The sequence below is a fragment of the Schistocerca cancellata genome, chromosome 10 (genome assembly GCF_023864275.1).
Source record: "Schistocerca cancellata isolate TAMUIC-IGC-003103 chromosome 10, iqSchCanc2.1, whole genome shotgun sequence".
In the NCBI taxonomy this organism is placed as follows: domain Eukaryota; kingdom Metazoa; phylum Arthropoda; class Insecta; order Orthoptera; family Acrididae; genus Schistocerca; species Schistocerca cancellata.
This window is the reverse complement of record NC_064635.1, coordinates 52,908,689-52,925,715: the sequence shown is the minus strand read 5'-3', so window position 1 is coordinate 52,925,715 and position 17,027 is coordinate 52,908,689. Positions and strand designations below refer to the sequence as shown.

Below are 17,027 nucleotides of genomic sequence, written 5' to 3'. Positions count from 1 at the left end.
ATAACATGTTCATGGGTAATGAAGCTATTTTTAAGTATGCTATGGACAGAGCAACACAGCTAGCATATGGACAAGTGAGAAAATGTCCATTTTAACCCATTGGCATACTTCATTGAAGAGGCAAAGAAACTGGTACACCTGCCTAATATCGTGTAGGGGCCCTGTGAGCGCGCAGAAGTGCCGCAACATAATGTGGCATGGACTTGAATAATATCTGAAGTAGTGCTGGAGAGAACTGACACCGTGAATCCTGCAGGGCTGTCCATAAATCTGTTAAGAGTACAAGGGGGCAGAGATCTCTTCTGAATCCCATATATGCTCAATAATGTTCATGTCTGGGGAGTTTGGTAGCCGGACGAAGTGTTTAAACTCAAATGTTCTTGGAGTCACTCTGTAGCAGTTCGGGACGTTTGGAGTGTCGCATTGTCATGCTGGAATTGCTCAAGTCCATCAGAATGCACAATGGACATGAATGGATGCATGTGATCAGACAGGACGCTTACAAATGTGTCACCTGTCAGAGTTGTAGCTAGACGTATCAGGGGTCCCAAATCACTCCAACTGCACCTGTCCCACACCAGCCTCCACCAGTCTGAACAGTCCCCTGCTGACATGCAAGGTCCATGGATTCATGAGGTGGTCTCCATACTTGTTAACGTCCATCCACTAGATACAATTTGAAATAAGACACATCTGACCAGGCAACATGTTTCCAGTCATCAACAGTGCAATGCTGGTGTTGACGGGCCCAGGCAAGGTGTAAGACATTGTGTCATGCAGTCATCAAGGGTACATAAGCGGGCCTTCAGCTCCAAAAGCCCATACTGATGAAGTTTTGTTGAATGGTTCACTCGCTGACACGTGTTTATGGCCCAGCATTGAAATATGGAGCAATTTGCAGAAGGGTTGCACTTCTATCATACTGAATGATTCTCTTCAGTAGTCATTGGTCCTGTTCATGCAGGATCTTTTTTCAGCTGCAGTGATGTTGGGGATTTGATGTTTTACCACATTCCTGATATTCATGGTACACTCGTGAAATGGTCGTATGGGAAAATCCCCACTTCAACGCTACCCCAGAGGTGCTGTGTCCCACTGCTTGTGCACCGACTACAACACCATATTCAAACTCACTTAAATCTTGATAACCCACCATTGTAGCAGCAGTAACCAATCAAACAACTGTGCCAGATACTTTTTGTCTTATATTGTCATTACTGACTGCAGGGCCATATTCTGCCTGTTTACATATCTCTGTGTTTATTTGTTAAAATTTTCACACAGCCGTAGACATATTTCTGACAACTTTTGTGCTCATACTGAACGCTATTTTACAGTGGTCATTTTATTCTATATGGACATCATATTACATAGCGTTCCATTCGAAAGTGGCCCCACAAACACATTTTCTTAATTTACATTTACAGGCTTTGCATAAAACACGTCATACATTGTTCATGGGGAAATAAAGGTGAATCACAGAAGGTGTTGGAAGTGATTGCCCTCGACTTGTAAACACAATTGAACACGATGCTGCAGATTCTCAACTGTTGCTGCCAGAACCTCTGGCATCACTGTCTGGATATCTTGGATGATATTCTCTCATAAATTTTCCAAGTTTTGTGTTTTGTTCCTGTACACCTTGCCTTCCAGTCCACTCCAGATGAAAAAGTCAGGTGGTGTTATATCAGGTGACCTTGGGGGCAGCAGTCCTTTGAAAATCAGTCCACCAGGGGAGAATGATTCAAGCTCAGCCACAGTCACTCGAGACGTGTGGCATGTTAGACCATCCTGTTGGTACCAGCCAAGTAAGTTCATCATCATCCAACTGGTTCAAAAATTCGTGCAAATGGTTCACAAATTACTGAAGCATTTCGATGTAAACTGCACTTGTCACAGTACGGGGGGAGGGGAGGGGGCTGATGATGTGACGTGATGCTACTGGACAGAACACACCAGTCTTTTTTGAATCCAGGAGTTGCTCGACCAGTGCATGTGGATTTTTATTACACCACAAACGTGTATTCTGAGAGTTTACATAGCCAGAGAGGTGGAACCATGCCTCATCAATGAACCATGTGTACTGCTTTATTCCTGGCCACTAAGCAATAAATTGCTGAAACCAATGGCAAAATGTAATGCGTTTGTCTTCATCATTGACATTCAGCTCATGAACAGCTGTAAACCTGTATGAATACATGCTGGCTTTCTTTGCAGCTCTGTGACATGTGCTCCACGACATTCCACATTTCCGAGATACAAGTTGAACAGACTTTGCAAGAGAGGCCAACAATCATTGTATAACATTAATCACCTTTTTTTCCGATAATGGTGTCTGACCCCTGCCGTGAAGACCCAACACAGTTCCACTGCTCTCCATCTTGTTCACTAACTTCTGTATGCAACATTTAGACGGTATATGTTGGTCCCCAAAACATTCAACAAGCAGTCACTGACATGCCTTAATGGAACCAGAATCTAATATTGTTTCACAAGAAACACACACTCTTCGATAGAACAGTGATACACTGACACCAAACACTGGGCTCCAGCCACATTGACATGAGGAAAACACACTGTTGCATCAAACCATGTTGCAGAGTGCAGTGTTGCCACAACAATAATCACAAATTACATTGTGCGATTTCAGTGAAATTACTACACTTGTTCGTGAGGCCTCTTTCGAGTGGGACACCCTCTATGAGATATATTCAAACAAAGTTTAACTGAATATGACAGGTGTTAAAACAATCCTCCACACGTAGAAAAACTTTGCCCTGATCATATTGAAAGCAGGATTATCTGCATTGTCCTCTGTTGCAATACACCGTGCATATTCTAGTAGAGAATGCTTTTTTGTCTCTTTAGAGTATTTTTGTAGGAAAACGATCCTTCTTGCTTGGGAGTCATAGTGAGTTTTCTTCTCGATTCTCTCCTTGTCACTGTCATTTATGTTGCGTTCTGGCCTAAGGATCTGCAGAAACTAGCAAACTATATTAACTTCATTGTTGCTGTTGCAAACATGAGGGCTATTCCAAACATTATCCCACTTCCACTCATCAGTAACTGTCAGTGAACTTTCTTCTGGCTTCCATAAGTTGCCGTCATTGTTGTGTGTATAAATCCTCTCCATATTCACAAATACCATTGTCACTAGAGGCAGATTTTGAATAATCACTGTTTTCAAATCTATTTCTTTACCAACAACTCTTAAATCACTTTCTTCAAGCAACTAGCATATTCTTTCACCTTCAGATTCATATGGATCAGATATCGTGCATGTTACAGCGTTACACCGTAAAAAAATGCTCTCTCACGAGGCCCACTGGTCTGTTTCAACATATACAGCTTCTGTCAGCTATTGCCAATGTGGGTGAACTAATATCAGAAGAGCCAGTAAAGCAGAACACCACTAAAGTGGCATTATGGGTCAGCTGTATGGCAATGGAAATATCAGTCACTGTACATTACAATGCAAGAGTACAATCGTGGATATATCCATCATTGTACACTAATGCATTAACAGAGCTAACAAAAAGATTTTACACCCATCCATTTTGTAAACGAACTATACGATCTGCAAGCTAGATACTATCTGCACTCACATACACCACACATACCATATGCACAAGCTGCATAGTTTCTGAGCATTCAGCAGCATGGTGAACTTGGCATACTCAACACCAATGTTTGAATGCCAGGTCCATGTAATGAGATCTTAAGCTTGTACAAGGCAATCCATGATAGAAGCATACTACTGGAATCTTCTGATGAGATTACTGGAGGCTGTCATGATTAAGTGTTCCAGAAAGCTGTCTGAGAGGATGCTTTAGTTCCACAATAACGCCCTGGCTCGTGACACATTACAACACATCCCTCTTTCCTCCTATGAAGATTCACTGCATGGCAGGCACTTCCAGAGTGTTGATAAGTAATTTCTGAGTTAGAAAATTTTGTGAATAGCCGAAATGCAGATTTCCATGTCAAGGATCCCACTGAGGCCTCTGTCATTGGGGAAAATGTGTCACCTAAAAGAGTAAATACGTGGAGAATTCTTCAAAGTGAATTACAAGTCATGTTATTAATTTCTGAAAGTGTACAAGACACTTAGGAGATATAGTATTTAGTACACAAGGGTCCTCTTAAATCTCAGTCACTGACTATAAAAAGTGACATTTATGAAGCTGTTGATAAGCTGTCAGTTGTGAACTAGAATATGGTGCAACTTCTCTAGCGGCAGTGTCACAAACTCACCTGCTGTCGATGTACCGCCGTCTCCACCAGAACCTGCTGCTGGCGGCGCTTCAGAATACATGTTAGACAAGGAACTGTTCTGCCAAGACTGTCCTGCTGCTTGCCCAGATGTGCTGTACTCCTGCACATGTGGAAAGGGCTTGTAAAAATTTAATAACTCAGTGAAAGGAATATGGTATGGTACACACTGGTTCCCACATATGAAAGAAGGAATAAACCAGAAGAGTGGTAAAAATTACAGAATACATTAATCAACCGAGACACAAACAGAATACAATGTAACTATAGTTACTATAACCTTTTAAGTTTAATAAAAACAACAAAAGAAACATTTTTAGGAAGTTATTGCTTTATTGTTTATCAAAATATTTGCCTTTCAAATTTTCATCTTTTTGCATGTGTTTAGAGCAATTGTGAAAACTCTTTTTCCACTCTAATATTGGTACCTTAAAAACCCAAGTTTCACAGGACTTAACAGCATCTCAAGGGGATCCTTTTTTACGTAAAGCAACAAGAAGTAGTAGTCAACAAGTGATAAACAGATGAATATGGGCAATGAGAAATTGATTAAATGTTTTTCTCAGTCAAGTAAGCAATATGATCAATAGCTGGTCTTGATGTGGTTTTTAGGCAGTCTCCGAACATCTGAAAAAGTAAATACTGGGCTGGTAACCATGTCCCAGCTCCGATACACATTTCGCAAACATTTTGGAAATGTTCTTACACTTGAACACAAGCTTGACTAGGTACACAGATTTCGTGTCTGGAGGGGGAGATGGGGTCTGGAGGGTGGCATGGACAGCGGGATAAGGAAGGGGAGTGGTGGGTAAGGAACATTGCCACAACATGTATAACAGGCCAACCACAAAGAGCATGACGAAACATGCGAGGTGCAGGATGAAGAAGATTTGTTACAGCTACTGTTATCACACTGAAGAACAATGCTATGTTTTCGCTCATTTCTCCTTATTTTATCGTCAAATTGTGATGCACAAATTGTTGCACACAACTCAGCATTACATGTTCTTTAATTTTCTAAAGTGACTGTTGTGACGTGTGCATTGTAGGCTAATGAATGAGTGATCGTTTTCTTGGGAGTTGTGGTGATACACGTTGCTTCATGAAATAAGATGTCAAATGTGTAGGTCCAGATTTTTAACTGGGTTGTAATGTTTATTTGAACGGGGTGAGATTTAATGAAGTACAGCACGCATCTTCAAAATGGGATGGTGAGTGCAGAAACTTCATGACAGAAAATACCTGGGGGTAAGACATTCCGTGGATAACCGGCCTACCTTGGAAATACAATAATGGATGTTAGTTAATCAAATGTTAAAATGATATTTCTCATTCATTCTAATTCAGTATATGGAACCCAGAAAGTTGATGTAATCTGATTACTGTATGTTTTGTTAAGACAATACACAATTTTCCAGAATGAGTTATGACTCTGCAGTGAAGTGTGTGCTGACTTGAAACTTCCTAGCAAATTAAAATTGTGTGCCTTACTGGAACTCGAAGAAGGGACATTTCCCTTTCACAGGCATATGAAATGGAATGATCACGTAGGTTCAGTCGTGGGTAAAGCAGGTAGTACACTTCAGTTTATTGGTAGAATACTGGGGAAGTGGGATCAATATACAAAGGAGATTGCTTACAAATCACTCGTGCAACCGGTTCTAAAATACTTCTCAAGTGTGTGGGACCCATACCAGATAGGACTAACAGGAGATACTGAACGTATACAGAGAACGGCAGCACGAATGGTCATAGGTTTGCTTAACCCATGGCATAGTGTCGCAGAGATACTGGAGGAAATGGAAGACTCTTAATGATAGATGTAAACTGTTCCAAGGAAGCCTATTATCAAAGTTTTAAAACTGGCTTCAAATGATTACTCTAAGAATATACTACAGGCCACTATGTATCACTTACACAGGGTTCATGACGATAAGATTAGAATAGTTACTGCATGCACAGAGGCATTCAAACAATCGTTCTTCCCATGCTCCATACATGAATGGAACAGGAAGAACCCATAATAATGGTACAATGCGACATACCCTCTGCCATGGACCTCACAGTGGTTCACAGGATGTAGATGTAGCTGTAGATGTAGCTGTAGAGTGCGTGCCGAGTCCTATCATTAGTTGTGCCTGGAGAGATCAGTTGGTAGATCACTTGCTAGCCAAATGCAACGGTCCCAGGTTAGAGTCAGTATATGGCTCACAGTATTAATGTGCCAGGAACATATTAACCCCACTGGAATTTCACTAACTATTTGCCAGAAATGTGATGTAAAAATTCTAAATTGAAACAAAATAACAGGTGGAGCATAACTTCTGACACTGAACGTAACAGCAATACCAAATGTCGGGAAGGGGTAGAAGGTACCGTATTAAGACTCTTCCGAGATTTACAAGTGGTTTATTGTTTTCATCTACAGTGCCACATTCCCCTCAGTCTGCATCACCGGGTTCCGCAATGCTGAGGACGCCACTTCACTGTCTGCGAAACAGCTTGGCATGGAATGGCTGCCACAGTGACACGTGCTCACACTGCTGTATGTCGGTCTCGTACGGCCGCATTGTCACAATGCGCTGACAGTCGACTCAGCCGTCTTCGCCCCTGCTGCCTCAGCACAGCTCGTCGGGAGCCACAGGCAGCCCACTGCACACTTCTTCCCGTCATGGTTCAGATAGTGGGCAACAACAAGAGCTCGTGATCTGAAGTCCGAATCTGCGGTCCGTGCCTCGGATGTCTCCGGTGTATGTTGGGAGCCAACAAGTCTGTCTGCGGTAGCGACCCGTGGAGTGGCCTGTCATAGGCTGGCTGTGGACCCCGCGTCGGCCTCAGAGGGTCGAACTAGCGACCTGCTGCGGACTGGAACGCTGGCGTCCCATCTGCTGCCGCGTGTAGCCGGTGGTGCGAAATGCCCCACCATCAAGGAGAGCTGTCACACTTGAATGTCTTGTTAGAAAACCAGCACCTATTTATACACGGCTATGTGCCTCTGTTTTGCTAACGCGCCACTCCGAGTCACGTACTCACAACACCTAGGTTGTGCCAGTGGGCCCCTTCTGCCTGTAACCTGCACGATGCAAACTGCTGCATTTACTCTTTCCAGTGGTTCGACAGCCCTGTGGCCTCCATTCTACTTCGCAACCGCTGGTCAGCGTAACTTACTGTCAACAGGCCCGCGCCTGGCTGTAACTTGTGCGCTGAGAAATGTTGCACCGAATCTAACTTTCCTATCTTAAACTGTGGTGCCGCTACAATAAGTTCAAGAAGCTTATAAAGGCATAGTGGCCATGAATAATGGTAAAGAATATTTAAATTAACATTGCAGTTCTGAGTGCTTTGTGAACAAACTCCTTCTGTCAGTTTTAGTGCCCCTTGGAACACCCAAACAGCTGGTTTGCTGCTCAGTTTCACACTCGTATGAATATATCAGCGTTTCATCTTCTTTTATAGCATGCATGCTCTCACTTTCTTTGCTCATCTCTGTCTTCGACCAGACATTCAGAGAACTGTATGTAGTGACAAAATATTTATGAAGGCGAACGCTGGCTGATCAAGGTACATGCAGCTACATCTCATTTCAGCAAGTTGTTTATGTTGTGTCAGTCAATAAACTCTATCTCAACAGCAGTGCCAGGTGACTTCTGTACCTCAGGGTCCAACCTGTTTGGCTAGACCATGCATGACAATCCGCACTGATTCCTGCACCATATTTCTACTCTCTCCCAAAAACTGATAGTCATTTTCAATACTTATAGTTCATTTGATAGCAATATGGCAGCAAAGAGTAAGTCTGTTTGTAATGAGTGTGCTTTGTTCAGTGGGAGGGAATGGAAGGGCAATTTCTGATTTAATTTCAGTGGTGCAATGTTGTGGCACATAAGCCAAGAAGTGTTGTGCCAGCTACAGGTTGATCAAATAAGGAAATATTTCAGGGAGCCTGCTGGCTGGTGGAAACAATCAGGAGGCAGACTTGAATGTTCCGAGTTAATTTGTGACACACCACATAGTGGAGATGTTGAGTTGCAGGCAGGCACAACAAAATACTGCTAAACAAGTAGTCTTTTGGCCAAAAGCCCATCTTCTGAATTAGACAACATACACACACATGTTCACGCAAATGCAACTCACACACACGACCAATCTGGCTGCGAAAATCATCTGGCCAAATGGCTCCAGCAGTCAAAGACAGCAGTCGTGTGTGAGTTGAGTTTGTGTGAATGTGTGTGTATATGTTGTCAAATTCAGAAGGTGGCCTGGCCACAAGACTACTCGTTTATTAGTTTTTTTATTGTGTATGCCTGTAACTCATCTCCACTACATGGTGAGCAGCCATCTACTCTTTTAATAAAGTCATTATTCCATGCTGGATTTTCCAAAGTAAGTTGTCTTACATACTGAATCTGGGTAAGTAAGAGTAAGACTCATGCACTGAGAGATCTGTACAAACTTAATTATGAATATAGATATTTCATCCATCCTGGGAATTGGGAATTTGGTGATTTTTGCCTATTTTTTATATCGACACTTGCAAGATATCAAAATATGTGACATTATGGTAATATCTTTTGACTGCACTAAGATAGAAGCTTAAATTCTTTTACACTGCCAAGGGACCATGTACTCCAGTGTGTTACATTGACTTACAAGCTTAAATTTTTTACATTGCCAAGGAACCGTAAGTGACATAAATTTCAACTTTATATGTCTACGTGTTCCTGAGAAAAAGGGGTTATAGCAGGCAGACAATCAGGCTACCAAATAACAAATGAAATGAAGAAAGAGTGATGATTTTTTTTTTTTTTTTCATGTGTGATATATTGTAATTACAAATCATCACTTTTCGGATTCTTTCATTTACTTGTACTGTGGAAGCATGGTTCCAGCCAAAGTTCTTGATTTTAGGTCAACGGGAAGTGCCCTACACATTTTGATGAATGAGTTTATGAGTATCAAAATAAGTGACACAAATGTGTATATCTTTTGATTGCACTGATGTAGAAGATTAAATTTTTTACACTTACAAGGAACCATAGACCTTAGTACGTGACATAAATTCCAACTTGACACATCTATCCAGACCCAGGCCTGAGTAACCAGAGATAGCAGTTGTGATTATGACGTGCTAGCTTGCACGACTGTGTGTGTGTGTGTGTGTGTGTGTGTTTTTCTCTTTCCGATGAAGGCTTTGGTCAAAAGCTTAATGCGTAACAGTCTTTTTGTTGTGCCTATCCGTAAATGTGTCATCTTTATGGTGAGTAGATATGCAAATCATGTATTTGTACAAAAGGACAAGATACAAGAACACTACCAATATAAATAAGATGTCGGAAGCCAGTCCCGGCAGATTAATGGATCACCCATAAGCTGAATTTCTTTGTATTGAGGCAGGCAGGATGGTGCAAAATGAGATGTCGGGCATGTGGTAGCCGTGTTAGATGGCATACGCATCAGGTCGCAGCACACACATCTTAGCAATTGATGACAAAGTAAGTATCATGATGCGAGCACGAGCATTGTATGAATTGCTTGCAGCGAAAATAGTGATTACACTCTTGCTATGCAACACTGTGAACTAACTCGTCACAACAGTACAAAACCTGTCACACTCTAAGAATCTCAGTGAAAACTGCGCAAAGCTGGCTGCAACACCTCGTTCAATAGGTATTGCATTATGCATCTGTCGTGGGCTATCCAAATGAGTTAATACATCTCTTGATTGAACACTGACTGCATGTTTGAATGATTACAAATACTACTACAGCTCTGCCTGTGACTATTTCAAACTCATTATCTACTTCAGACTAGTGCTTAGCAAGTCAACACCAACTGCATAAGTTTATTCTGTCAATATTTTTTAACTGATTTAAAATCTGATATACTCCCAGTTTCTATAAAATAGTTCCATCTAGTGGGGGAAAAAAACAAGGCAAAAAAGAAAAGAAAAGAAGAAAAAAACACCTCACTTCATTGCTCTAAAAGTCTCCATAGCAAAAAGAAGTACTTCAACTACTACAATTCCAAACAACCTGACCGTTGGCATACTTTATAACTGTTCTTTAGCTTAGTAGTTGGATTTTTCTCTGTACGGATGTTTGTGGTTCCAGACCTTACCATGTCTAGAGACTGTCGTTCGGCATTGCTACTGTCGGCACTGCTAATCATACAATGAATTCAAGCAGTTTGGAGTACTTGGTGACAGTTTAGTACCAAAATTTACAATCTGTAATTTGTTTTGACAGCTAAACAATTACTTATGTGTAGCAACAATAACACTATCAGATGTGTGTATTAGTTTCATTTAATTTAACTGGTTTTGGTGATACAATCCACCACATCTTCAGGCCCCTCTAAGAGACAGGGTGATCACGTTATCAATGGGGATAGTCATGCACAAAACTTATTGCTGAGTTGATGTGCTGCAACCAGACACACTACACATAAGTTCTGAGGATTCTGATGGTTTCTATTCCTTTTACTAGAAGTATGACGAAGATTTCCACTGGAAACATTATCACCTTGAGTTGTAGAAGGGGCCAAAGATGGTGGACTGTATCATCGGAACCGACTGTAATTAAATAAAACTAATACACTCAGCTGATGGCACCACTGTTATTACACTTAAATGTAACAGCTGCTGTCTCATTATTCATTATAAGTTCAATGTCCAGACAACGATGCTCCTAACGGGCACATGGGGTATGTGTTATGCAGGACACATATTGTGGATGCAAGGCAGTCGTCACTCTGTAAGAAGTGACAGTCTGACAAAAACGCAGGAAGATTGGGTAGGCTTACGAGGAATGACCGAAACACTGACTGCCTTGTGGCAGCTGAAATAGTGAGTGTTAACATCCTAAATGGTGTCATACATAAACACTAATATCAACGAGCTTCTGAACCAAAATCAGATTACATGATCAATAGTGGTCGTACCGTTTGGCACTCTCCATATGGCCTGTAACTACAAACAAGATCTCAATGGATAGTCAGAATCTCAATTGAATAATATTAAAAGTAATCGTATTTGAAATTCAATGAGCCATAAAAGAGCAGCTGGGACCAATTGTTACAATGTCACAAATAAAGGAGTGTGCTATCTTTATAAAGGTGCTATCGCCTGAAACAAACCCACAATTGCACCCCAGTTACACTGTGTGAATACCTTTGATCATCTGCTATAAATAAATTGTGTAGTGGTAGATCCAGGCATGGTAATCAACCACCTCTCCCTGTCTTGTGATTTTCTCTTTCATGTAGTTATTGACAACTTAGGCCTAACATTGAGAAACCAGGCTCTGCCTGTCACAAATCTTGATAAGGAGTGACTGATAAAGAATTAACACCTAACCCACACCAACCAATGGTTTGGAAGGTGGAAGTAGATCCTGTGTCCCAACAATAGATAAATCAAAACAATTCTCTCTTTCCTCAGTTTAGAGGCAACATTGCCAGTCCTGTATGTTAAGGACAAGTGAAATAACAGACAATGCTGGTCCTCAAGCTATATGGTGGCAGCCCCATCACTGGACTTTCTTCCAACTGGCCAGCAACCGAATGAAAAGATACAACTTCACACTTTCAAGTCTGAACTCATAAATAGTTGGGCTGACCACCACATCGACGGTTCAGGTACAAGAAAGAAGAATGAGTGGAAAAAGCAGATTATTATAAATATTGCATCATGCAATGTACAAGGCATAGCCCTTAAAGAATACCAGCTAGATGAAATATGGGCAAAACAAGGAATTTCAATGGCAGCAATTTCAAAAATCAAAACGAATTTAGGAGATTCGGATGAGACTCAAAATTACTTATAGGTTTACAGCGAAGTTAATCAGAAAACAAAGAACAAAATCTGGCTTCAGGTCAGCAATCAACAGCTAGACTTTCTGGACAAAATGATCAGTAAATTGCAAGTGAAAGTATCACAAGGCTACACGACAGTGACTAGTGTCTATGCTCCAGTTGCAGGAAAAAGAAGAAAGTGACAAGTTCTATTCTTATTTACAGAATATCATTAGCAAAATCAATAAGTCCTACTTGATCATAGTAATGGGGGACATAAATGCTTATGTATGTGACACCAAAACTAAGCATAATATAGAACCTACAGGGAAGAAATATGCAGCAGTGATGGTTACAGATTAATTGATTTTGCTGTATATAACCAATTCAGAATTATGAACACAATGTTCAAACATAAAGCAAGTCATAAATTCCCTCTGGAAGTCAGGAACCTCTGGCCAGTAATACATTATATTCTTTGTAATAATGAAGTGGCTGATATGGTATTGGCTACAAGTGTGTTCCGAGGTCATGAAATTGAATCTGGTCACAACTTTCTGGTAAGCTCCATACTAATAAGACCAAGAAAAGAGGTACAAAAACTACCAACAAATAAAGAACTTGCCTTCCACTTACGCATTCTGAGAAACCCCAGTATACTTTGGTTATACCAAAAACAACTTTATGAGCTAGTGAAAATCTTGTCTATAAAAGAGAGGTCCAGGGACGAATGGGAGACTCTCCAACACAGTCTAAGAGAAGCTGTCACTCTGAGCCTTTGCAAAAACGCAAAATGGCATAGGAAAAAAGGGCTATGAAAATGGAATGATAATGTCAAAAAGACTGTAAAGGATAAACAACAAGAATTTGTGAAATATCTGTCATGCAAGCCATCTGGATACTTCCTTCCAGCACTAGTTTCAATTGTCATTCCTATCTTCAAAAAAACAGACCTGAAAAATTTTGTTTAATTACAGAGGACTAAGCTTACTGAAGTCTGCATAAAAATTTTTGTCAACATCGTCAAAAATAAACTGTACAGACACTATGAACAACCCATCATGGGTTAGGAGAAAAATGGATTTTGAAAAGGAATTCGTGCTGTGATGGCTATTTTTCACTGAAATTGTTAACAGAAAACACAGAGAATTTAATCAAGAAACACATACTGCCTTCTTTGACATTAAAAAAACTTTTCATAAAAGCAACAGAAACCTATCATTACAGATCCTGGTAGATGTTCACATCCCCCAACAACTAACTGACAATATACACAACATTTGAAGAACGCAAATTTAATCTGTATCAACAAAGAGGACAAATTATAAGAGGTGGCCAGAATACAAACAGATTTTCAATAAGATGTGGCTTTTCACCACTCTAGTTTAATAATTACACAAATAAAACCATCCACAATTAGAGAGAAACCCCACATGGCTTCATCAAATCAACAGACACATGAAGCTAGATGTTTACATTTTTGCAGCTGATTGTGCTCTTGAAGCATCTTTGGAGGTTAACCTGGCGCATTCTATACAAAATTTACACATTCTATCTGAGAAATACAGCATAGATAACAACATCAAGTAACAAAAGTGATGGTCTTATGCGGAAAATACCCAGTACAAAGTGAGTTCTGTTTAAAAAATAATTCTTGAAAGAGTGAACACATTCACACATTTAACCAATACACTACCATTTCTAGAAGAAACAGACCTAGCTGAAAAAGCCATTAGATATACAAAACAATGGGAGCCATTAATAATGTAACGAAACCTTCCCTAGTATAAAAGCACAACAGAATATGACCTTGGCAAGACCTCTGCTTTGCTTTGCTTTGCTTTGCTGTGCTGTGCTGTGGAAGCAAAGCCTGGAAAATTAAGATGAAAGGCACAAAATGACTAACAGCCGGTGAAGTGAAATTCGTGAGATAAACAGCTGGTTACAACAAATGAGATCACAAAAGGAATGAAGAATGTGTCAGAAGAACTTAAAATGGACTCTATCAATGAAAATAATCAATTTTTGACAATAATTACATTAAAATGGAATAGATCACACATTATATTCAGGACAACCAAAATAATAGGAGAAAACATCTACACTGAAAGAGCTCAAAAAGAACCCCAAAATCCATACTACACTACCACCCCAACAGTGTAAAATTGCTAGGTCAACAAACAAAAAGATGGAATGAGAATTTCTCAGTGAGACTGTAACAGCTTAAGAAGCCTGACTTGAAAGGAGGAGGAGGAGGAGGAGGAGGAGGAGGAGGAAGCAGCAGACAATGATGATTATCACTAACTTCTTTTCATTCCAGCCTGTGATCACAAAAATTGTCATCAGATGATTGATATGGGTCCATAGTGACCAGTTTCACATCGGTTTAAAACATATCCCAATATAATAAAGCAAATGTGGCATTGTTAAGAGACATAAACAAAAGTACCTAGATATTGTTGAACAGAATTAACATGCCAATTAGGCCACAGTGTTGGCAGAAGCAGAATCACACTCTGAATGAATCCATTCAAATTATGACAATTGTGGCCTACTTCATGCTTATTATTTGTTATGTTCAAAAATGTCTAACTAGTTTTGTTTATATCTTTGAACGGTGCCATTCCGGATGTATTACATTAAGATATGTCCTGAATGGAGCTAAAGCAGGACCTTATGGACTGAAATCAATAGCATGACAACAATTTTTGTAATTATTGATTGAAATTAAAGAAACAAATTCTATTTTGACCACTGCTACCATACTGCTGGCATACGATGGTGCACAGAAAGCATACAAGCACTACTAGTGTTATTTTTTCCCTTCTTACGTTGGTACACATCATGTCAGTTTGTTGTGTTGTTGTTGTGGTCTTCAGTCCTGAGACTGGTTTGATGCAGCTCTCCAGTAAAGCTGCATGCTCTCGGGAAAAATTACGGCTGTAGTTTCCCCTTGCTTTCAGTCGTTCGCAGTACCAGCACAGCAAGGCCGGTTTGGTTAGTGTTACAAGGCCAGATCAGTCAATCATCCAGACTGTTGCCCCTGCAACTACTGAAAAGGCTGCTGCCCCTCTTCAGGAACCACACGTTTGTCTGGCCTCTCAACAGATACCCCCCCCGTTGTGGTTGCACCTACGGTACGGCTATCTGTATCGTTGAGGCACGCAAGCCTCCCCACCAACGGCAAGGTCCATGGTTCATGGGGGGAGGAGCAGAGAGCATAGAGCAATCAGAAATAATTCTAATGACAACATGGGGCTACAAATGGAGAAACATACTGACGATTGATTTTGAGAAGGGGCAGATTGTTATGGCACCTAATCACACAACGTGGAGGTCAGACGCCTGCTTGCTCTACAAACGAGGCAGATCTGTCAGTATGCCATGTAAAATTGCAAGTCATTCCAGGCAGTAGCTGACAGTAGGCAGCCGTCTTAAGCAGGTGTAGTGCCTGTGGTGTTGAAAAAAAATCAAGTACCATGTAGTGATTAAATCCTTCGTAAAACAAGGTTTACCACCAACCAAAATTCATTTGTGGCTTGTAAATGTATATAGCGGCTCTTCATCTTGAATTTTCACCGTGAAGAAATGGGTAGCCAAATTTAAAAATGACCGCGAAAGCATCCAAGATGATTCACACAAAGAACTTCCTAGAAGTGCAAGCACACCAAAAACCATAGACAAAGTGCAAGATGTGATTCTGGAAGACTGGCATGTAAAGGTGCGTGAAATTGCTAATGCATTAGGAGTTGAATGTGAGAAAGCTTTGCCCAAGATGGGTTCTGCGAGCACCCACTGCATATCACAAATGCATCTCCAAGACACTTTCTGAAAACTGTTTATGCATTTTAAGAAAACGAGCTGTGACTTTCTGCATTGATACAAGATAGTTGATGAAACACGGATTCACCACTACACAGCCAAATCCAAGCAGCATTGTATACAGTGGATCGAAGCCAGTCCTTCAGCTCCTAAGAGGGTGAGGACAGCGCCGACGAAAGCTCATAATGTCGATGTGTTTGGTTGCAGAAGGAATTTTGTTGACTGACGATCTTGAAAAAGGTAAAACTGGAGAATACTACTCTCAAGTTCTAATGAAACTGGACACAAGAAGCATTCATGGAAGCAGTCCCGCTTTTTAAAATCATTTTCCAACAGGACAATGGACCTGCTCAACAAAAGTGTCTTGGCAGTTGGGAAATTGGGGGATTTGCACTTCACCCTATTCCTCAGATTTGGCTCCCTCGGACTTCCATCTGTTCTCAAAACTGGAGAAATTCCTCGCTGGTCAGCACTGTTCATCCAATAGAGAAGCCATTGCGGCTGTAGGTGAGTACTCTGCAGCACTTACATAGGAACACTACAGAATGGGGATAATTGCATTCTAACACTGCTAGATGAAATGTACTGATATTAGGTGAGATTATGTTGAATAATAAATCTTTTTTGAAAGCACTACAGTCTGAGAACATTTTAGACTGCCCTCATAGAAGCAGAGCATAGAGCAATCAGAAATAATTCTAGTGACAACATGGGGCTACAAATGGAGAAACATACTGACAATTGATTTTGAGAAGGGGCAGATTGTTATGGCACCTCATCACACAACGTGGAGGTCAGACGCCTGCTTGCTCTACAAACGAGGCAGATCTGTTGACAGAGTACAATGCCAGTGCAGGTACAAGTGGTTTGGAACACACTGTTCAGTGGACAAGTCTAATATGATGCTCTACAGCAGGTGACCCGTACACATTCCCACGTTGAAGCAATAACACCCTCGATTACAATTAAAGTGACCTTGGGATGACTGAGATTGGACTGAGGATCAATGTAAATGTGTCGTCTGATTGGATGACTCACATTTGTTGTGACACCAGTTGGAGGTTGTGTCCAGATATGCCATCACTGAGGCAAACGGTTGCCCTAACCTTTTCGCCACTACAGAAGCGCTCTCTGTGTTCCGT

At 40.8% G+C, this 17,027-nt stretch overlaps 1 protein-coding gene across 5 annotated transcripts in view; it reads right to left on the bottom strand.

Moving 5' to 3' along the window:
* LOC126106779 (zinc finger matrin-type protein CG9776-like) overlaps window positions 1–17,027 on the bottom strand; it is a 268,248-nt gene that overhangs the window by 159,200 nt on the left and 92,021 nt on the right. For all 5 annotated transcript variants that reach the window (XM_049913158.1, XM_049913157.1, XM_049913159.1 and 2 more), the window contains one exon: window positions 4,255–4,375. In XM_049913158.1, coding sequence (XP_049769115.1) covers window positions 4,255–4,375 — 121 coding nt within the window. The remainder of the gene's footprint in view (window positions 1–4,254; window positions 4,376–17,027) is intronic.